General features: G+C 36.1%; 2 protein-coding genes across 3 annotated transcripts in view; both read right to left on the bottom strand.

The window, feature by feature from the left end:
• LOC135210114 (uncharacterized) overlaps nt 1-4,231 on the bottom strand; it is a 163,910-nt gene extending 159,679 nt beyond the window's left edge. Inside the window, exon 1 of one of the 2 annotated variants that reach the window (XR_010313459.1) lies at nt 4,068-4,229. Coding sequence is in view for 1 of the 2 variants with exons in the window: in XM_064242924.1 (XP_064098994.1) it covers nt 4,068-4,166 (99 nt within the window). In the remaining variant the exon portion in view is untranslated. Of the gene's footprint in view, nt 1-4,067 lie in introns of both variants that reach the window. The other variant, XM_064242924.1, reaches the window with a different exon arrangement.
• Nucleotides 4,232-6,886: 2,655 nt separating this feature from the next.
• Nucleotides 6,887-20,367, bottom strand: LOC135210113 (vascular endothelial growth factor receptor 1-like). The gene is made up of 3 exons (XM_064242923.1): nt 20,169-20,367; nt 19,534-19,795; nt 6,887-7,508 (listed from the first exon to the last, which is right to left on the bottom strand). The coding sequence occupies exons 1-3, from the start codon at nt 20,296-20,298 to the stop codon at nt 7,331-7,333; spliced, it is 570 nt and encodes a 189-aa protein (XP_064098993.1). The 5' UTR covers nt 20,299-20,367; the 3' UTR covers nt 6,887-7,330.
• Between the last annotated feature and the right edge of the window lie 388 nt (nt 20,368-20,755).

A 20,755-nucleotide genomic window follows, 5' to 3' on the forward strand; every position in this document is an offset into this window, starting at 1 on the left:
AACTATCTGCTATTGTAAAAGCCCTAGATATAGCATATCATTCAAATAAGAAGTCTTGTGTCATATACTCAGACTGTAAAAGTGCTCTAGAAAGCCTGAATAGTTATAATTCTTCCCATCCTTTAGTACAAAAGGCTCAAGCGTGGCTGTTTCGCATTTCTTGTAGGCATAAAACAGTACGTTTTTGTTGGATTCCTGGTCATGTTGGGATCCCAGGTAATGAAGAAGCAGACCGAGAAGCAAAGAGTGCCTGTTCCCAAGGAGAAATTGACACAAATAGAGTCCCCCATTTTGATATGAAAATCTGTATTCGTAACTATATACTAAGAAAGTGGCAGGAGCGATGGTCATCTCCCCTTCTTGCTAATAATAAGAAGTTAAAAACAATTAGACCTCAAGTAGGAATTTGGCAATCATCCTATCAAAGCGACAGGAGGACTGAAATTATATTAACAAGGTTGAGGATTGGTCGCTGCCGAATGCCACAGTTTTCTTCTTGATGGTGGTAGTGCTCCAGTGTGTGTTCACTGTGATAGCCCTTTGACAGTTGAGCACATTCTGGTTCACTGCACCAGGTATGTAAATGAGAGGCGGATGTACCATCTAAATGGCAAAACTATATCTGAAATTTTAGGAGACAACATGGATGTTGGCCCTGTTATGAGTTTTTTAAAGGCTTGTGGATTTTATAAGAATGTCTAGTAATTTTATATAGATATAATTAATTTTTTAATTTTAATTTTATTTTTATCATAAATGGTCATTTTACTGTTAATCCCACTAGAAATTTAGTGTCGATTTTACCGTTTTAAACATTGATCATCAGAGTATCTATTTTAAACTCATTATTTATATCATTCCCATTAAACTCATTATTTATACTTCCATTTGTATTCATTATCACTATAGCGCTGAATGACCCTATGGGTCCCAGTGCTTGGCTTTGTGCCAGAATCACATATTCTATTCTATTCTGAAATCAACCAAAGCTTCAAAGTTGTGACCACATCGAATATACAGTAGTTGTTCCTGTCAGGGATTTTTTTTATATTCATAACCCATGATCAGTAATGAATGAGATTAAACTCACTTAAGTAATTCCTCTGGTCATGGAATTGGTCAACCTTCTTTGACCCCTGAGTAATTGATGAATAACTGAATGTAGATCAACTTGTTTTATTCCTCTGTAAAGTTTCAACAAACAACAAATTTCTAATATCATAAGGAACATTTTCCAGAATCATCATTATTTTAATTTTACTCATTCCATAACTTTTTTGGAGTTGCATTTTCAAGTATTATTACGAACAAACCCTCTGGTCGCTATCCAGTTGTAATAATTACTACATAGATCTCTGAGGTTACATGTTTATATATGTACTATATAAACATAGCTGGAGTTAGTTTCCTACTTTTCCCTGTCTTGTGAAGAGTAAAAACTCTAGTAGTTTATATCAGTTCCTTCATTCCTTCAAATTTATTTGGTGGCAACTTTTAATGCTTTGGTGTAAGTTCGTTTATAGTCTCAGTTGCTCTTGTTCAACTTGTTATAAAGTTCTGTCATTTCTGAGATGGGAGTGAGGCCTAATAATGACTATGACTAAAAGATAAAATTATGTGCAACCCTATTAGCAATGGCAGTCGAAACTTGATCGTGGTCACATCAATCATCTCACTGTTTGAAGATGGTATAACCCACCTCACTCGCAGTGGGCATTTATTTTGGTATCTTTGGGAAAGGAGGAGGTGAAAAGTTATCTGGTGCATGTTACATAATTAGTTCCTTGACAAGACAATTAAAGAATTATAGGTGACAGCTGTTCAGAAATAAAAATTAGCTGCCTTAGAGTTATCTTTGTTGTAATGTATGTCTTACATGTATTGTGAATATGTTGAATATGGTTTTGTTTACCAAAATTCTGAACAGCTGTCACCTATAATTCTTTAAAATTGTCTTGTCCTTGTATCTGAGATGGTTATCTTAAACTTTTAATCGCACCCATTGTTTATGCTTGTTTGGGAAGGTTACTCTTCTTCCAGGTGTGTCGGATTCTAGGTACTAATCTCTTTATAATCCCTATCTGTCAGTTATACGAATCTTCTTGTTTTGTCTTTTCCCGCATGTATGTCAGTTCTGCTTAGTAAAGGATGTTGGAAACGTCGAAAGGTCTCGCAGTTACTCCTTCGTTTATTTTTCTTTCGTGGCATATATCTTTATTTATGGATTTATCATGCTCCTAACTTTCTTGATTCAGTTATACATGCATATATATATGTATATATATATATATCTATATAATAGTATATATATATATATATCCATATATATATATATAATATTATATATATATATCTATCTATGTCTATCTATCATCTATCTAATCTATCTTAGCTATCTATCTATATCTATATATTCTTATCTAACAGATACATCTTAAACCCATTCCTTTTACCTGTACCATCATCTAAGTTACATTAATTATTGCTTCAACCAAGTAATACCTCTTTCCATCCTAATTCTTACTTTCACACCATCAGTTAACTCTTCCATCTACTCTGTACTGACATATTATCTGCCAAACTCTTTTCTTACCTTAATTCTGATAATTTTTAGAGCTATTCTTGTTCCAAGGCTTCTACTTACATAAAATTCTCTGAAGTTCTTTTGGGGCTGAATATATCGAAGAAAGACCTAGGGGAGCGTGTGCCTGATGACATAGGAAGGTATCCTGTCCCCTGGTCTGGATCAGATGTTGTGCTTTCAGTATGCGTCTGAAGGTCATGGTTCGTTTTTCCTGTCCCATGTTCACCGTCCTAAGTAAAAATGTTGACTAATACAGTATACAAGTACTGTAGTGAAAGTATTTACTAACAATGGTCCAAGCAATAGGTAGTGCCTTGGTTTTTCTGCACTTTATCAGATGCTTACCTGTTATTTATGCAGCAAAAGACAATGTCATGAAGGAATCACTAGCAGATCACATCTTCAAGAATACGAATCCCTGCAAGCACTTATATTTAACCACCTAGTTTTATTTCTGTGAATCTGCACTGAATTTTGCATAATTATGAAGTTTGGTTGAAACAAGTGAAATAAACATAACAGAAATTGTCAAATTCATCATCAATAACCACAAGAAGTTAGGCATCTGGAAGTGGTCACCCAGTGAAATCTGTCCATCATGTTACATGAAAATAGAGTAACTTGTCCATAAGATAGGAGTGGAAAGATTTTTTCCTTCTGAACTAGCTATGGTTATATATGTTAACTGATGTTTTATTGAAAATAAGATCTTTGGAAATACTAGCTGTTTTATTGAAAATAAGATCTTCAGAAGTACATACGTACTAGGTTTCAATTGTACACCAAATGATGCACAGAACCTGGTAACCAGTAGAATGAGAGATAATAATGTTCACAAACTTAAATATTGAAAGTTTAACCATCCTGTGAAAAACATGTATCATAAAATGTTGTCCAGTGCACAAAAAACAAGGGCTGATGTGGGAACGACACATATTATACCGAGAATGTTTTTGATAGGTTCCTGTCATCTGCTAGAATACAGGTTATAATCTTTCCCAAATAGGACACCTGTTGATGCACAGCATTTTTATGATATGGAAAGAAGAGTTGCTGTTTTTGTTATATTTGCAAGAAGCATGCATTCAAAGTAGGAAGTAAAATCCAGTTATCTGAAAGTTTCAAAATCGACTAGGTATAAAAGTCTGTTGCAGTAAGTGATTTATGCAATTCCACTTGCCTTCTATTCCATAGCCGTAATACTTCCAGTAAAACTTTGCATTTTGCTCCTAAGTCTGTTATGAGGAAAATCAGATGTAAATAAACAGATAGACATAAAGAGAAACATATCTGTTTTGAGTCCTTCTTAGTGATAGAGCACTAAATAACTAAAGCAAAGTTTGATGCGGGTTGTAACTCTTAGGTTGTGACTTAAGACAGAATTCCAGAAATCTAGACACTTCGTAAAGTTAGATCATTCTTGATACAGATTCACTAAGGACATATAGAATTTATGGTCCAAATCATAGAAATTTCAACATACCTCACTTTGCGACACTTCATCTCTGGTGATGTGTCTGATGTCAGGTGATGCCAACATCTCCAAGTAATCTGTCTCGTGTCTGAAACGCTCCTTATTCATGTTCAAGTACTCTCCATTCTTGGTGTTGTAGTACTATGGAAGAGTGTTTTTCATTAGCAATGTTGTGGAAGATTTCATGAGCCACTATATTTACTAGTACATAAAATAATATTGATTGCTGTCAAATGTTTTAGAACTAAGTACATTATTAACTATGTATATTTTCTTACATGATTTCATGACAACTGCAATGTAAACAAATAACAGAAATATCCAAGTGTAAGTCTGTTTGAGATTTCATGTTTATGTATGAAATCTATATAAAAAAAAAACCCTTGGCTCAGGCAAAAAATTTATAAGTATTTTGAGCTTCTCTCAAATAAGTGACTGCTTAGAAATAGTTAGAGGTCATCGAATCACCTACAGTTTATTTCTTTGGTTTTAGTTCAAATGTGTTTTAATGCATTTATTTACTCTTTTGTGCAAATTATGCAAATTTTATCTTGCTTATTTGTTATTTTCTCTTATCACTGACGACTATTACAGCTTTCATCAAATTTTCTGAGTTATAATGGCATCATGAACCACATGAAACAATTTTCCTAGTACCCATAACTCTGATGCCAAAGGACAATAACTCTGATGCCAAAGGACAGAGTTATTATGCTAATCAGAGCCTGGGTAAAAAATGAAATCGGATTAAGTTGATTGGACAGTGGTACTTCTGAGTGGCATCAAAATTGTTGACAGAGCTTTTAGCTGGTTTGTTAAGCAATTTTGAAAATATGGGAGATTTTGTCAATGGTTCATTGTTGAAATATTGAAATCAGTATTTTTAGAAACCAATCAGACCATGGCATGAAGGTATCTTGGAGAAAGATACTGAGTTTCAGTCCTCAGTCCTCTCCTGAGTTGTCTCGGGCATTAGCATCTTGCTGAGCTCGTCGGCCAAATGTCGAAAGGAAGGCCGACCTTGAGGGAGAGACTCCCAGCACTGACACATGATTTTATACCTGTCAGAAAATAACGATCACAGTTTATCTTAACCAATGAAATATGGAAGAAAAGATAATCAATTTTAACAGTACACACCAAAAAAATAATACCACCATTTGAACTTGTGCTTTCAGGTCAGTGTTTGCGTATTCAGGTTTCTCCATTCGGTATCCATCCTGTAGACTCTGTACGAATGTGTTGTCAATTTTGACACCTGGATATGGTGTAGACCCCAAACTGAAGAGTTCCCATAGATTCACTCCAAAAGACCAGATGTCGCTCTGGACGGAGAATATTGTGTCGCGAATGGCCTCGATTGACATCCACCTCACTGGCATGGGGCCCTGTGAGAAGATAATATGACAGAACTGGATGAAGATACCATTTTTAGTATCTAGAAAACGTGAGTTGTCTCTCTTGGTAATAAAGATGAGATTTTAGACTGACAGTATTCGTATTGTTTGTAATGAAAATTCTGAAGGGTATTATTAGCTAGAGTAGATAAACTATTAAAATAGGACACCTTGCTAATAAGAATTGTAACAGGAGGAGGGGGGTCAGATAATTATACTCTTTATCTGTAGATCTCAGATTATTAGCACACTGACCAACTGTTGAGCAATGCATGATTAAGCAATAGTTCAGTCCTCAGTAGATTTCTGAACAGCAGTCATCTAATGGGTGGATCATCGGTGAAGTGATCAGATCAGTGCTCAGGTAGGACTGATTCATAATTTAATCATTAATGATCCATGAATGACTGCTCAGTTTATCACATGAGGATTATACCACTAATCAATATTTCACATGAATATAGATCACTCATCAATAAATCACAGGGGCAGTAGCGTGCCAGCTTTTAAATCACTTTTGCACAGACTACTAATCATTAGGCTACTGATAAATACATCACTTGTCAGTTATCTTAAAACTTACACAGGTTTGTTTAAGGTATATGTCATCCTTATAGATGTCTCTTGAGAAGCCAAAGTCACTGATCTTCACAACATTGGCCTCAGCCAGAAGCAGGTTTCTTGCTGCTAAATCTCCATGTAAAACCTAATAGAATGAATAAAGGGTCAAAAGTGAATTATCAAAAGTTAGTAGGTATACAAAACGATAATTACAAAGTAATTAGTTACATCGAGCACAAATCTCCTAAAGTATCATACTAAATGTGATATATCTAGTGTATTCAGAGGCATATTTAGATTTTTCAGAGGGCTTTAGCTGATGAGCATCCTCAGGTCTGACTGATGTGACGTCATGAAAATCACAATAAGGTCTTCTCCTAGGCCATTTGTCTGTGATGGAGATAAACAAAGGCAGGATAAGTGAGTTAAAACCCTCCACCGAGGTGACACAGGCTCCTTAAAGACCAAGATGGACCCTCTGAAGCTCTTTGTCCCTTGGGATCCGTACCCACATGCATCTCTGGAGAGTAAAGAAAATTACCAAGGCAATAATCCTTAGCTAAAACATCAGCTGGCAGCAAATACTGACGACTTCAGCATTGACTTCATGTCACTTGTTTGTTGTTGATCCCAAATACTATAGAGTGAAATTCTACCCATCCAGCCACATGGGCCTGCTAACAGACAGATCGAAGAGAGAGCTTAAAATAATAGATAACCCTCAGAGAAGGAAATAAGGGAAAAAGGATAACTACTAAGCTTAACCGTACCTTTCTGTGGGGCAGGTAGTCCATGCCCTCGGCCACTTGCCAAGACCAACAAATAAGTTCGACAGTTGTGAAAGGTGACGTCACTCCGGGAATTGTGCTCTTATCATATATGAAATAGTTTCCCTGGGAGTCAATCACTTTTAACAACTGCTGCTTCTTGCTGTGGTTTCTTGATCCTGTTATGTGTGGAGAAGGATGATAAAGTTTCTGTTTTTTATATTTAGTCTCAATTAAAATTAGCTTGGTTGACTAAGTCAAGTTTGGGCACTGCCAGAAAATAGTAATTGATTAACTATTCTGAAGAGTAACAGCGCTCCTTTTTCAATCAAGCAGGTTAAGAGTTTAGGGAAAATAGAAAAAAGCAGAGAATTCTTCAGTACTGATTAAATTGGTTACTCTTTGTGTTTGAGTATGCAGAATTAGATTGTGGTATCCAGTGTTCATGCCCCAATATGTAATAGTTGATGTACATAAAATGTGTTAAATACCATATTATAGGAGTATGCGACTATCTAACAGCATGAAAGCAGTTGAAATCTATCTGTCACATGCATGCATGCAAAGGCACATCTGTGAGTCTGGAAATAAAAATCTTCATTGCTTTGCAACTCAAGTGATTACCGTTCTCCAGTGCTGCCTCATTTGCTGCCGGTGCCATCTGGTAAGAAGGATTCTGCTCCATCTTCATTCTGTTGGTCAGGGAATTCCCACTCCGAAAGATCCTGTGATCACAAATTTTCAAGTAAAAGAAGATCATGGTTATTTTCATAATCAATTAGTTTTGAATGCATCAAGCATCAATATTAGGAAAATATTCACAGAGGAAAGTTATTGAGATAATCATATTTATTTGGATATCAAATTCCTCAGATATGAGGTAAATTTACTTACTTAGTACAGTACTGTGCGTATATTGAATGCATGTCAACAGGAAATTCTCTAAGCTGATGTTGCTTTGTTAATTTAACTAGAGAAATTATATCTTTTGGGTTCATATTTTGATGTATAATTGCTTTTCTATCGCTGTAGGTACTTAGAGATAGCAGTTTTATTCACATTCGTATTTAAATTTAAATGTTTACCTCAGGGTGGACTCTGTAATGTTTATAATGTAATGTCTTGAAATTAAAAAAAATGCTTTACTGTACTTCATGAAATGGTATATGTATTAGGGCTTGTGCCTTGTATGATAAGGCGCCCTATGAGGTAATGTTAGACTAGCGATAATCTATACGCTAAGTCGGTTGGTATTGCACTTCCATCTTCAATGGAGTGTCTGGGGTTTTGTAGATCACTTACGAAGTCGGTATTATCTTTACGACGATGTGTTAAACTCATGGTTCGGTGAGGTTCTTTGTAGAAAAACACTAAGTATAAAAAATTATATATTCTTCTGAAGTTTTACATGGTGAAGATCAGATATGATTGTACAAGTCTTCTAATAACGATAGCTTGATCGCTTCTGCCAATGATGATGGCTAATCCTATTCCTCTACATGATAAAGCTTAGGTAAAGAGGTACAGGTCTTCTAATGACGATAGCTAACTCTGTTCTGCCTGTCTACCATCTCTGTTACAAGTTATGAAGGAACAGACAGTAGTTCGAACATATGAACATACTATCAGATGACATAGTTTCATACGAACACACAATCAAATGAGACACGCTACAGATCACGTAGGCGGTAGTTGTCTCAAGCAGGGAGCTTGGACTAATGTTTATAAACAATTGAGTGACTACAGGTGACGGCATGTTATCTTAGCCTACATACTTAATTGTATAACGTCATCTTTAGCGTCTCTAGTCTGATCACATTCCTGCAAGCAATCTGGTTGACCTCTTTAGTTTTAGACTTTTATATATATGGATAAACATTCCATATTTTTATTATGTAAACACTTACATCAGCTCGGTCAGCTACCAAAAACCAACCACTGAATATTACTCAAACTTGACTTGCATTTGACTTATAGGAGTGTGATACAGACACTATGTGAATATATATAAGTAAATAAAAATTCATGGTGTACATGAATTGATTCAAGTAATAAAATATAAAACAATGATATTGGTAAATAATAGTGATCACGGGATATATATATAATGATACAGTTTTTCACTTCATCTCATTAAGATACTTATGCTACAGAAAATACTAATGTACTCTGATAATTGCATAGAATGAAGATTAACATGATAAAAAATCATATTTTAACTGATAAAAAATTTCATATATGAATTGATAAAATTATTAATGTTATGCTGATTGATTCGTTGATTTTTATGCTAAATGTTATATATCTGATTCATTAATTCATATACTAACTCATAAATAACTGCAGATATTGGTAAGAAAAAAGTTAACAGATTGATTATAGGCATACCTGATCTGTTTATACATATGTATATGGATTCATATAATTATGATTAATATATGTGCACTTTAAATAGATTCCTATTGCGTACACGCAAAGATATATTTAGATTCTGTTATTTATGATCAATTATATATAGGATACATGATACTTTATATATATAGGATACATGACCGAGGTTATACTACTTCACTTTTAACTAGCTTTCGAACAACTTTTCGTCCATTACACAGTTCCAGACAACCACCTTTAGCCAAATGAAACGGCCTTTTTCAATGGTTAAAACAAGGGGAAAATTTGCCTGGGCGGGTCCAACGTTCTATTTTTGCGCTCATACTTATTCTCTGCATCCTAAGCTACACGATTACGTTCGCGATGAAAAAAAAAATCATCCCCAGCACGAGTCCTTCGCCAGCAAAGTAGAGTTGAATATCCTTCGGGTCGTAATTGTCGGAAGTATGTCCCTTTTGTAGTCGAATTCCGACAGCCGCTGGAGCGTTCCGCATGAAAACGAGATTAACGACGAGATACGGTGTCGGTCGAAGAAGTCCATGAAATTCCTTTCACATTGTAGGCGGTTGTTACTTGACTATAGCCGTCCGCTGCGACGAACGATTTTTTGAAGTTGCGATGTGAAACTCTCGTACTGCAGGATACTGTAACCAGGTTCCATTAATCAGCCTGCAAGTGAAATTATACTTGTCACAAGGGCAAAGTAAATTCAGACGACATCCAAATACAGGGGAGGGAAGAGAGCCATTTAGACCAGACTTAACCCACATGAATTCGCTGATATATTGGAATTCAAAAGAGTCAGCTGTACAAACTTTTTTATCCATGGCATTAACAAGGAGTGAACCTATCCAGGTCTATGAGGACTGTAAAAATATCCATAATTATAAAAAATAAACAGATATCAATACAAATCTCAAAGAAAATTCGATATTACTGGTAGTAAGTTACTAGACAAAGAAGTGGACGGAGCTAATTGTAAGATTGCCAGGCAACATAAGAGTCAAAGAGAATATTAATCATGATTCTATGTTCCCTAACAAAAGTTTCATATTCAATTTTCTCGCGCGCATCTGAGGTTAATTTTTTTAAAAACTTTATTAATAGGTAGGAGATGCAACGAAAAAAACCCACTATGTAACTAATTTCTAAATAAACTTTGGGTTTTTCAAGAAAATGTGACATTTTCCCATGAATGTTTACTTGAATTGTAATAGGCTAATGTTGCAAGTAAATATTTCTTATACATATCTTGATACTTCTAAATGTCTATGAGGTTCAGAAAAAAATTTATTCATTTTGTTGTTATAGAAATTCTATTTGCTTATTTTGTTATTAATTTTAAAATGATTGCAACTCCTTAGCTAAAGTTGCATTGCGCATACGGATAGACATTTGTGCCTAACGTCTGCCTTGCCCATGAGAAGTTCGGGCTAAGCATTCCTTTCTCCAGTCAATCTGCTTTTGCAAGCAGAGACGACACACAGATGAAACCTGTGTAAGCAGATTATTGAGGTTAAAAGGAACAAATGCTGATACGGCAATGATGACGTCGTCACTTGGCAGGAGATTGCTCTCAGCCAGCTAAGAGTTACGTTACTTGCTGTAAGAGATACGACTTTAGGATAAATTTTTTGTTTTTTTAATACTCGACCCACATGAGAAGAATGTCTGAAAAAAAACACAGTACCAAAATTGAACAATATATTAGTTTCATGTTGGAAAACTGCATAATTGTAATTATGTTAAATTAAATATTCCTTATTCAAACTATATGAAAAGGTTTCCATACAAATTCTATATATATTATTAGCCTGTATAAGATTCATATAGGATTATTTCATAGATAACATTTTCACTTCTAGACTTCCTGACTTTAAAATCTCTTTTATTTTATTTTATTTATTTTATTTATTATTATTATTTATTTATTTATTTATTTATTTTTTTTTTTTTTTTTTTTTTTTTTTTTTTTCATTGACTACGAATATAAATCACCGGGACAGACAATATGTCAGTAGGTTTTGGATATGTTGTTTGAACTTTTAGCTTATTTGTCATTACTAAGCGTTTAAGTTAGAGTTCAAATCTTTACGCATATATATTTGGATATTTAATTATCTATGGTTACGTTTTGCTTATTGATTTTATCGTGATTCCTTTTTTATTATAATTTGTAACCCTTCCGACTTCTTACGGAGTGTATTATATTGACTCCACTTGTATCCATATTTATCTTATTTTTTTTATATTTATTTATTTATATAATTTTTTTATATTATTTATTTGATAATTAATGGTTGGCTTGAATATGTAGGAAAAGTGTTCTAGCGGCGTACCGTATAAGGCTACTTGCGGCATCATTTCTACAGATACGAGATATGAAGGATAAAGGTATTTAAAACCGCGAGAACCGCTATAATCAGTTCGGATCCAACATCACGAGTTGTAACTCGTAAGACATTGACACTTCCTATTTAATTATCCGTTATTCTACCAAACCGATTGACTCTGGGTGATAAAATATATTATTGGTTTTCTTAATGGAAAGGAATTCACACAACGTGTTAAGGAGATTATTATTGATTTACACCACCCGAGTCACAGATTATTATGTGTTGAATTCCATATTTATTGATTTAGCACTCATAAATATTCGTAACGCACTCAATTGCGGTGTTTTGTTTTTAGTGCTATTAATTCTATATAACGTGTCAAGGAACTATTAACACTAAGAAGTGTTTATTCCCTCTGTCAGACTCGTAATTCTGTTAATAATTCTACGTATATTCTTTCAAGGATTGATTTGGCACAGGATAGGCCCTTAAACTGACAGGTGTCTTAGTGTATCCCTTGTTTTCATGACACGTGTTACAATTAGTTATGTGCTTTTTATATCTGTAAGCATTGTAGGCCAGTAAAATAGTGATTTGGCTTTCTGTGACATAGTAGAGAACCCTGGATGACGGAATGCAACCAGTTTATGACGATTGGTATGAAAGAGATTATTATTACTACCTGGTCGTTAGTCATCTGCTGTGTTCTTCGGGTTTTCCTCGTCACAGACCTACATATAATATTACATTTGATTACATTATTCTGATACACATACTTTAAATGTACTTTTGCTTTAGGGTTTCTGCTCAAAAGTGTTTATTGTTTTTGCTTAGCCACTGACCCTGTTTCCGTTTCGAAGTGTTTATTGTTTGGTGTTTATTGCTGCTGACTCTGTTTCCGTTCGAAGTGTTTATTGTTTGGGTTATGTCTGTTGACTCTTGCTTTGTTCAGTTTGTCTGTAACAGTTCTGCGCTCCAACCCAGATATTCAATGCTCGCGATCTCTTGGGTTAAGGAATTTTCTTGTTTAGATACGGTTTTAACAACAGGCACGGATGTTTCTATATTCTTTAGTCTAATTGATGGTTCTTTGCAGTATGGTGCGGGATTGCGGGATAATGTATCCTATATATATAAAGTATCATGTATCCTATATATAATTGATCATAAATAACAGAATCTAAATAGATTCCTATTGCGTACACGCAAAGATATATTTAGATTCTGTTATTTATGATCAATTATATATAGGATACATGATACTTTATATATATAGGATACATGACCGAGGTTATACTACTTCACTTTTAACTAGCTTTCGAACAACTTTTCGTCCATCCCACCGCTGACACCAATATTAGGGCTTGTGCCTTGTATGATAAGGCGCCCTATGAGGTAATGTTAGACTAGCGATAATCTATACGCTAAGTCGGTTGGTATTGCACTTCCATCTTCAATGGAGTGTCTGGGGTTTTGTAGATCACTTACGAAGTCGGTATTATCTTTACGACGATGTGTTAAACTCATGGTTCGGTGAGGTTCTTGTAGAAAACACTAAGTATAAAAAATTATATATTCTTCTGAAGTTTTACATGGTGAAGATCAGATATGATTGTACAAGTCTTCTAATAACGATAGCTTGATCGCTTCTGCCAATGATGATGGCTAATCCTATTCCTCTACATGATAAAGCTTAGGTAAAGAGGTACAGGTCTTCTAATGACGATAGCTAACTCTGTTCTGCCTGTCTACCATCTCTGTTACAAGTTATGAAGGAACAGACAGTAGTTCCGAACATATGAACATACTATCAGATGACATAGTTTCATACGAACACACAATCAAATGAGACACGCTACAGATCACGTAGGCGGTAGTTGTCTCAAGCAGGGAGCTTGGACTAATGTTTATAAACAATTGAGTGACTACAGGTGACGGCATGTTATCTTAGCCTACATACTTATTGTATACGTCATCTTTAGCGTCTCTAGTCTGATCACATTCCTGCAAGCAATCTGGTTGACTCTTTAGTTTTAGACTTTTATATATATGGGACTAACATATGTTACGGCCATTTTGCAAAATTGGCCATTTTACAAAATTGCCAGCCATTTTGCAAAAGGACCAAATTCGTGGTCATTTTGCAAAATGACCCAAATTTCTCAACATTTTGCAAAGCGACCAAGATTTTGGTCAGTTTACAAAATAAACAGTATTATTGTTGGTCCGTTTACAAAATCTCCATACAGCAAGCAGCCAGATGGAAAAAAAGCTATTCATTCACTTCTGCAAATCATCTCTTATAATATTGGTTCATTTACTGGTTCATTTACTAGTTTCCCACTACGGGTAATTGTACTGTATAATTGTCGATCATTCACTTATTATCCTCACCCCCTTCCCCGGCCTCTCTCTCCACAATAGTAATGGGAGCTGACTGGTGACACTGTTGTCAGTAAGGCACTGCAGAAAGCCAGGAGAAGACGACCAACGTAGTACTTTGAGTGCATTCAACTGGCTACTTGCTAAAACTTTATACGTTTTGATGTATTTGAAAGTTGTATTTTCTGAAAATAAATAAAATTAGTTATGTTCACTACGTTTTATCATTCCCTCGCTTTTTTTTCCATCTAGCTGCTTGCTGTATGGACATTTTGTAAACTGACCAACGATAATTTTGTAAACAGACCAAAATCTTGGTCGTTTTGCAAAATGTTGAGAAATTTAGGTCATTTTGCAAAATGACCATGAATTTGGTCCTTTTGCATAATGGCCGGCAATTTTGTAAAATGGCCAATTTTGCAAAATGGCCGTAACATATATATTTAGTGATGTGTCAGTGGGTAAGACTTAATAGAGTTATTGTTTGAAAGTATTATGGGAGCCCATGAAGAATATTTTAGAATAATCATTGTTCTTATAATCTTATCAAATGGAAGAAATGTGTTGCCCTCCCAAGAAAGTTGATGATTCTGACAGTTAAGACTGTGTATTCTCAGGTAAGAGCAGCCTATCAAAGTACTATCCACATGGAGAAAAGTGGAAAGTATATATACTGTGGCAACTATGAAAGTTTTACTACAGGCAACGAGATGATGAGGGACTGGACCATCTTTCAGCAATTCCATATTTCCAGTAAAGAGGGAACATTGAAGCCGTAGTGGTAGTAGTAGCAGTACAATTCTAGAAAGAATTATGCGCAAGAGTTGTGAGAAATTAACCAACAAGCCATAAAGACATTTCAGCCTAAACGGAATCACACCACAAAGTAAAATCATCTGCCATACGGACGAAGTTACTTTTGAATATGAAACAAGAAAAACTAGCAGTGACCAAGAGAGTGTGTAATACAGCTTTGGAGATAATTAGTCATCATCATCATCACTTCAAAGACAGTGTAATGTCATGGTCGCAATAATTAAGGCATGCATTATAAAACAAGAACGTCACCTCAACCATTTTTCTTGCTTTCTGCTAGCTTGATAAGGGTCTGCATGAAGCAGATTGTGCTGTTTTCAAGATTTTCAGAGCTAAAAGAGAAATAGGTACATGAAGTAATGGTTCAAGTAGAGTTCATCACTTCCAGAGTTGTCAGTTTTCATACAAACATTTGCAATTATCCCCGAAGATATTTTAACACCAAAATGTTTTTGGAGGGTCGAGGAGGATGGAAACGTGTGAAATACCATGAGACAGTACAGATTGAAAAGTATTACAATAATCAACTTTGAACAGATCTGTACACATAAAGGGGCCAAAAATGCGGTGGCAAAATTGGTCACTGACCTTTCACAGCTAAGGAACTTCTCTGCATCTTTATGAATCATACCACATATACAAGAACACTCAATAACCAAACAAATTATAGTACAGTAGTGTATTCTTACCTGCAATATGACAGCAGCAATTTCAGCTTATAATATCTAAATAGTAATTCTTTGTGACTGGTGAAACTGGCCACACTTGAAATGTCTGGTTAGGTCACATAGCTTCCTTTTTCTGCACTTTCAGTTAACTAGTAACCACATTGGTTAGTATACAAAAAACAAGCAGGAAATGAGTCAGTTCACCAATCTTACGGATAGGCTCCACTTTGGAGGGGTGCCGATCGTAAAAATATTTGCCAAAAATACACTAATCAAGACAGGCTAATGAAATTATCAGGCATTATTAGCACTATAATAACGCATATTCTCTGTGAGTTTTATCATCTTACAGGGAAAATAAATGATTTTATGAAAAAAATGTGAAATTCAGTGCCCCTTGTACCAAAGGTTAATTGGTGATCGATGAGAAACTACTTTCTTGAATCGAAATTCGGTCTGTAGGCATGTTGGTATATCCACCTGGAACATGCACATAAAGTATTATCAAAATAGAACAGTAAATAAGCACATATCAAAGAAAAAACGAGCAACAACTTCAGCGAAAGCCCCGCCGATAAATGAGTGAATAGTTAGGAAGGAATATTCAGAAAAAATTCAAACCTCGATTTAGGGACAAAACCTTCTGTGAGTTTGTAGTTATTGTGTCACTTGATAGCCTAAAACATCTAAAAATTATATTATTTAAGGCATAAAAGCAGGACAATCAAAGAAATACACCCCTTTCCCGAAAAAAAACCAAACCAGAGAAAAGGCGATTTTTTTCTGAGGACATAAGAAAAAGGAAAAGAATTTCATAGATACCCCTAAAGTAGTTTTCTTTGATGAAACTAATCATAGAAAACGACTTCAACCAATTTTTGAGAGGTATACTATAAAATTTACACTTCACAGACGTGAAGTTATATTGGATTTGATATTTTTATTTATTTATTTTTTTTACTATATGATCTACAATTATGATATAATAGACATTATGGGTAGATTACAGTTCAGTTGACCGGACCGTGTAACACCATTTTGCCCGGTCCGTAATCCCTCCGCCAAGGTAAGTAGTTCTCGCAGATGACCCGCAGCCTACCAACCGACCCCAGACCGACCAAACCCGAACCCAACCCACAGGACCGAACCCGAACATGCATCAACATGAAAGCCGATTCTCTTCGATATTTTTAATCTTGCCCAACTAATCTTTAGGACCTCCAATTTAATTTACAGTATTCTATATTTTCACCCATGCCCAACTGAACTGCAAGAGCTCCATTTTTTTCCCTTCGTTATTCTATTTTTTTTCCCATGCTTGCCCAACTAATTTGCAGGAGTTCCATTTTTTTTTCATTATTCGATATTTTGACTCTTGCCCACGATAGTTTTACCCGTGCCAACATAATCTGTAGGAGATACATTTTTTTCCCCATTATTCGATTATTCTTTCCTTGCCCAACTCATCTGTATGACCTACATTTTTTTTACATTCTTCGATACATATTTTCCAGGTACTAGTTATCCGCTAGGATAACTAGTACCTGGAACGGACCATGCCCGACCTTCCTCGACCCTTCAGTCTGTTCCTGCTTCTCAGCCAGTTCAGTGCTTTGTCATAACTACCATGTCTTCTTCTGCCGAGAATTTGTCGTGTTCCGCACACGTGGCGTTCGCTGCCGCCGTTCCCGTCACGCGGAAGACATATACATTTTGTGTCAAGACGAACGATCCCTAGTTAGTTATTTAATGAAAACAAATTCCCCTTGTTCAGTCATCTCGGAAAACAACCGTCCCGCCAAGAAAGAAAAAAAAAAATCCTCTACCCAGAAGATTTGAACGACTCGGATTTCTCTTATTAAGTTCTATATTTCTGGACGACTAGCAACATCTCCAAGGTAAGGTTATCAATGTAAATGCACGTTATTTTAATTATTTTGCCAAAATTAAGCACGCCATTGTTATTTCCGCTTTGCTGAAGTCAGGCACGCTCAACACATCCGAACATTCACGTTCGCTAGAAGTCCACGTGTTTGAAGCAGTCCATGTGTTCGAGCAAACAACGTGGCCTTGACTTTAACCAATGTATTCTCGGAAATATTCATTTTGTTTAGTTATCAGTAAGGATATACGGGTGCCAGCCATATTTATGGACAAGTTATATTGGTTAGATATTTATAATTGTTAACTTACTACACAGGGGGGTCCAGGGGGGCGAAGCCCCCCGGCCAGGTAAGGACATGCAGACTTAGTTTGGTTAGGTCAGTTCCTTTGGTTAGGTAGCAATCACTGCTAATATACTAGACTGGGGGGTCCAGGGGGCGAAGCCCCCCGGCCAGGTAAGGACGTGGAGACTAACTATGGTTAGGTTGGTTCCATTTTGGTTAAGGTTAGTCAATCCACTTAATCATATCTATACTGGGGGGTCCAGGGGGGCGAAGCCCCCGGCCAGGTAAGGGCACGCGGCCTAAGTTTGGTTAGGTTGGTTCGTTTGGTTACGATCACCGGAGCTCCTACAGTTTAGTTGGAACAGGAGCTCCTACAGTTTAGTTGGAACAGGAGCTCCTACAGTTTAGTTGGAACAGGAGCTCCTACAGTTTAGTTGGAACGGGAGCTCATACAGTTTAGTTGGCCACTGGTTTTTTTTGCTTGGGTTTCGTGGTTTTTAGTGTTCATTGCCGTCGTTTGGTTAGCCTAACACAACGGGGGACGGGACCTCCTACATTTTTGTTGGTACGTGAGCTCCTACAGTTTACTGTTGGCAACGGGTTTTACGTCTGGCTAGGGTTTTGTTGTTTTTCGTGTCATTGTCGTCATCTGGGTTTCCCCCCACCCAAAAACCCCGGTTTCCCAATGAATGGCTCCCCCCTTACCGTTTTCATTTACTCGCATGTACTCCCCCACCCAAAAACCCCGGTTCCCAAAAGGGTCCCCCATTATCGTTTTTTATAGGTTTCGGGGTTATTAAACCGGGGCGCCAAAACAAAGCGTCCGCCATCTTGTTTGTATTGCTCCGCCGATTCCATAGCAGACGAAACCCGTGGTCAACTGAACTGTAAGCGCTCCGACATTATTACTAATATGAGTTACTAAGAGTATTATTATTATTATTACTATTACTAATGATATTTCTTATTTTTACTATGAGCATATGCACTTCGCCCAACATGCAATGATATATATTATACCTACTATAATTATTATTTACAGAAATATTATTATAATTATTCTTATTACTAAAGTTACAAAGACATCTATTATTATTATAAATCACTACTATTAAATTTCTATTACTGATTTCCATATGAGCATCGGGCATTTCGCCCAATATACTATGCTTACTGCAATTATTATTTACAAAGACATTATTGCTACAATGAGCGTATCTGACAATTATTATTATAAAAAATAATTATTACTATATTATGAAAGATTCTAAAAAACCCCAGCTTCATACGTCTCTCTCTCTCTCTCTCTCTCTCTCTCTCTCTCTCTCTCTCTCTCTCTCTCTCTCTCTCTCTCTCTATATATATATATATATATATATATATATATATATATATATATATATATATATATATATATATATATATACCTAATGAATAACCATTTGAGCACAATCAATTGCATAATGCTCCAGTAATCAGTAACTGCGTATGGAAGGAGTTGTTGGTTGTGGGGGGGGGGGGGGGGGGGGTGGGGGGGGGGGGGGGGGGGGGGGGGGAGGCCATATAGGCGAGAGACGAAATTCACATGTTATATGATTTACCAAGAGATGTTATGAGGAAGTAACATGATAAATAACCATTTGAGCATAAAAAATCGCTTTATTTTCCGATAGCTAGTAATTCAGTGTTACAGGTAGGGGGGCGTTGACGACCATGGGGGCCGTTATAGAGGCTGGAGACGAATTCTACACATATCAGGGCATTCTGCTAGGCCAAAGGAAGACTTTTAGCAAAGAAAAAAAAAATGAAAAAATTTGGCAAAAATCAGCCCTTCAAAGAGGAGCCTACCCTTACCTTTATTCTGTTATTAGCAGCTTGCGACTTTACACAAGTAAATTTACAAGCTGACAGAGTGTCTAGATAGTGGCAATGAGGAAAGTCCAAAGTCCTATGGAGGTTTCTCAAATGAAGGAATGGTAGATTACTTACGAAGATGAATAGAGAACTTTAGGTGATGCTGGAGACTCCAATAAAATCTCACATTGGGACTGAGGGTCACTGGATGATTTGACAGACCCTGGAGATTTGAGAACTGGCGAGAGAGGTGAAATGCTCTCTCCACCATCTCTTCCACTCAAGATGACCAAGTCGGTGATGGGGTCAATAACATTCTCAAAATTATGCCGATGAAAGTGAAGGAATTGGAGAAGGTTGCCATGCTGGCAGTACTCAACAAGAATCCATAGCTCTCCTGATATAAGTATGGGAAATGATGCAGTGAACTTAGTGAAAAAAGTCTAGCATAATTTTTTAAGAACATTTTTAATGCTTTCTTAAAGAAAACGTTTTCCAGTATCTCTTGTAGGACAATAACATTGTTTTGCAAGTTTAATCCTATATTTTATCACATTCTTCATGTGCATTAGTCAATAACCGAACTTTCACTCTCTTTATGGACAATGAGTAGGACTTGGAATCCAGGACTTTCTCTGTACGTACTACAGTTCTAAATAAGAGGATAAATTCTGTAAAATTGCTTTCAGTAATCAGTACTTTTTGTCACCATGTAACAGTATAGATAGATAAAAGTAAAATTATCTTCATGTACCACATGCCTGTCTTACCTTTGCCAACATTATCAGTGTAAGCACCCATAAGATTGACAATGTTAGGATGCTTTCCGATGTGAATCATAATTTTCAGTTCTTGGGTCAGTGCTGTGATCTGGGTAGTATCTGCTTGCATCTTGCACATTTTAAGTGCAACAGCTGTTTTTGGTATCCCAGGCTCCAGGTTCGATACTGTGGCTTTGACTACACGGCCAAAGGCATTGGCTCCAAGTTGCTGGCCTATTGACATCACACACACACGGAACAGGCATAGATTTATTCAATTAATACCAGTACAATGAGAAATCTTTTGTTATCCATGAGACAATATTAAAATGCATCCTTATATAATGTAAACTAGGGTAGACTGTTCATGCATGGATTTATAAAAGTATATGAACGTATTCACATATACATTCATGTAGGGTAAAGGTTTCAGTAGCTTGCAGAAAATCAGTGATGCAAATTACAAGTGAACCTGCTTTGAATTGTCCTAGAGAGAAAAGTTGCTGGAATTCACTGACAGCATGAAGGTAAAGATAATTCAGATGGATATATCTACCTTTCATTGAAGGTATAACTTCGTCAAGTACACTGGCTCA

Source organism: Macrobrachium nipponense, chromosome 39 (assembly GCF_015104395.2).
Source record: "Macrobrachium nipponense isolate FS-2020 chromosome 39, ASM1510439v2, whole genome shotgun sequence".
Classification (NCBI taxonomy): Eukaryota; Metazoa; Arthropoda; class Malacostraca; order Decapoda; family Palaemonidae; genus Macrobrachium; species Macrobrachium nipponense.

Coding starts and splice junctions, on each gene's coding strand:
- LOC135210113 (XM_064242923.1), bottom strand. CDS start 20,298: ATGTGCAAGATGCAAGCAGATACTACCCAGATCACAGCACTGACCCAA. Junction 19,796..20,168: donor CACTGATAATGTTGGCAAAG/GTAAGACAGGCA, acceptor TACTTATATCAG/GAGAGCTATGGATTCTTGTT. Junction 7,509..19,533: donor AAAGTTCTCTATTCATCTTC/GTAAGTAATCTA, acceptor TTGTGATCACAG/GATCTTTCGGAGTGGGAATT.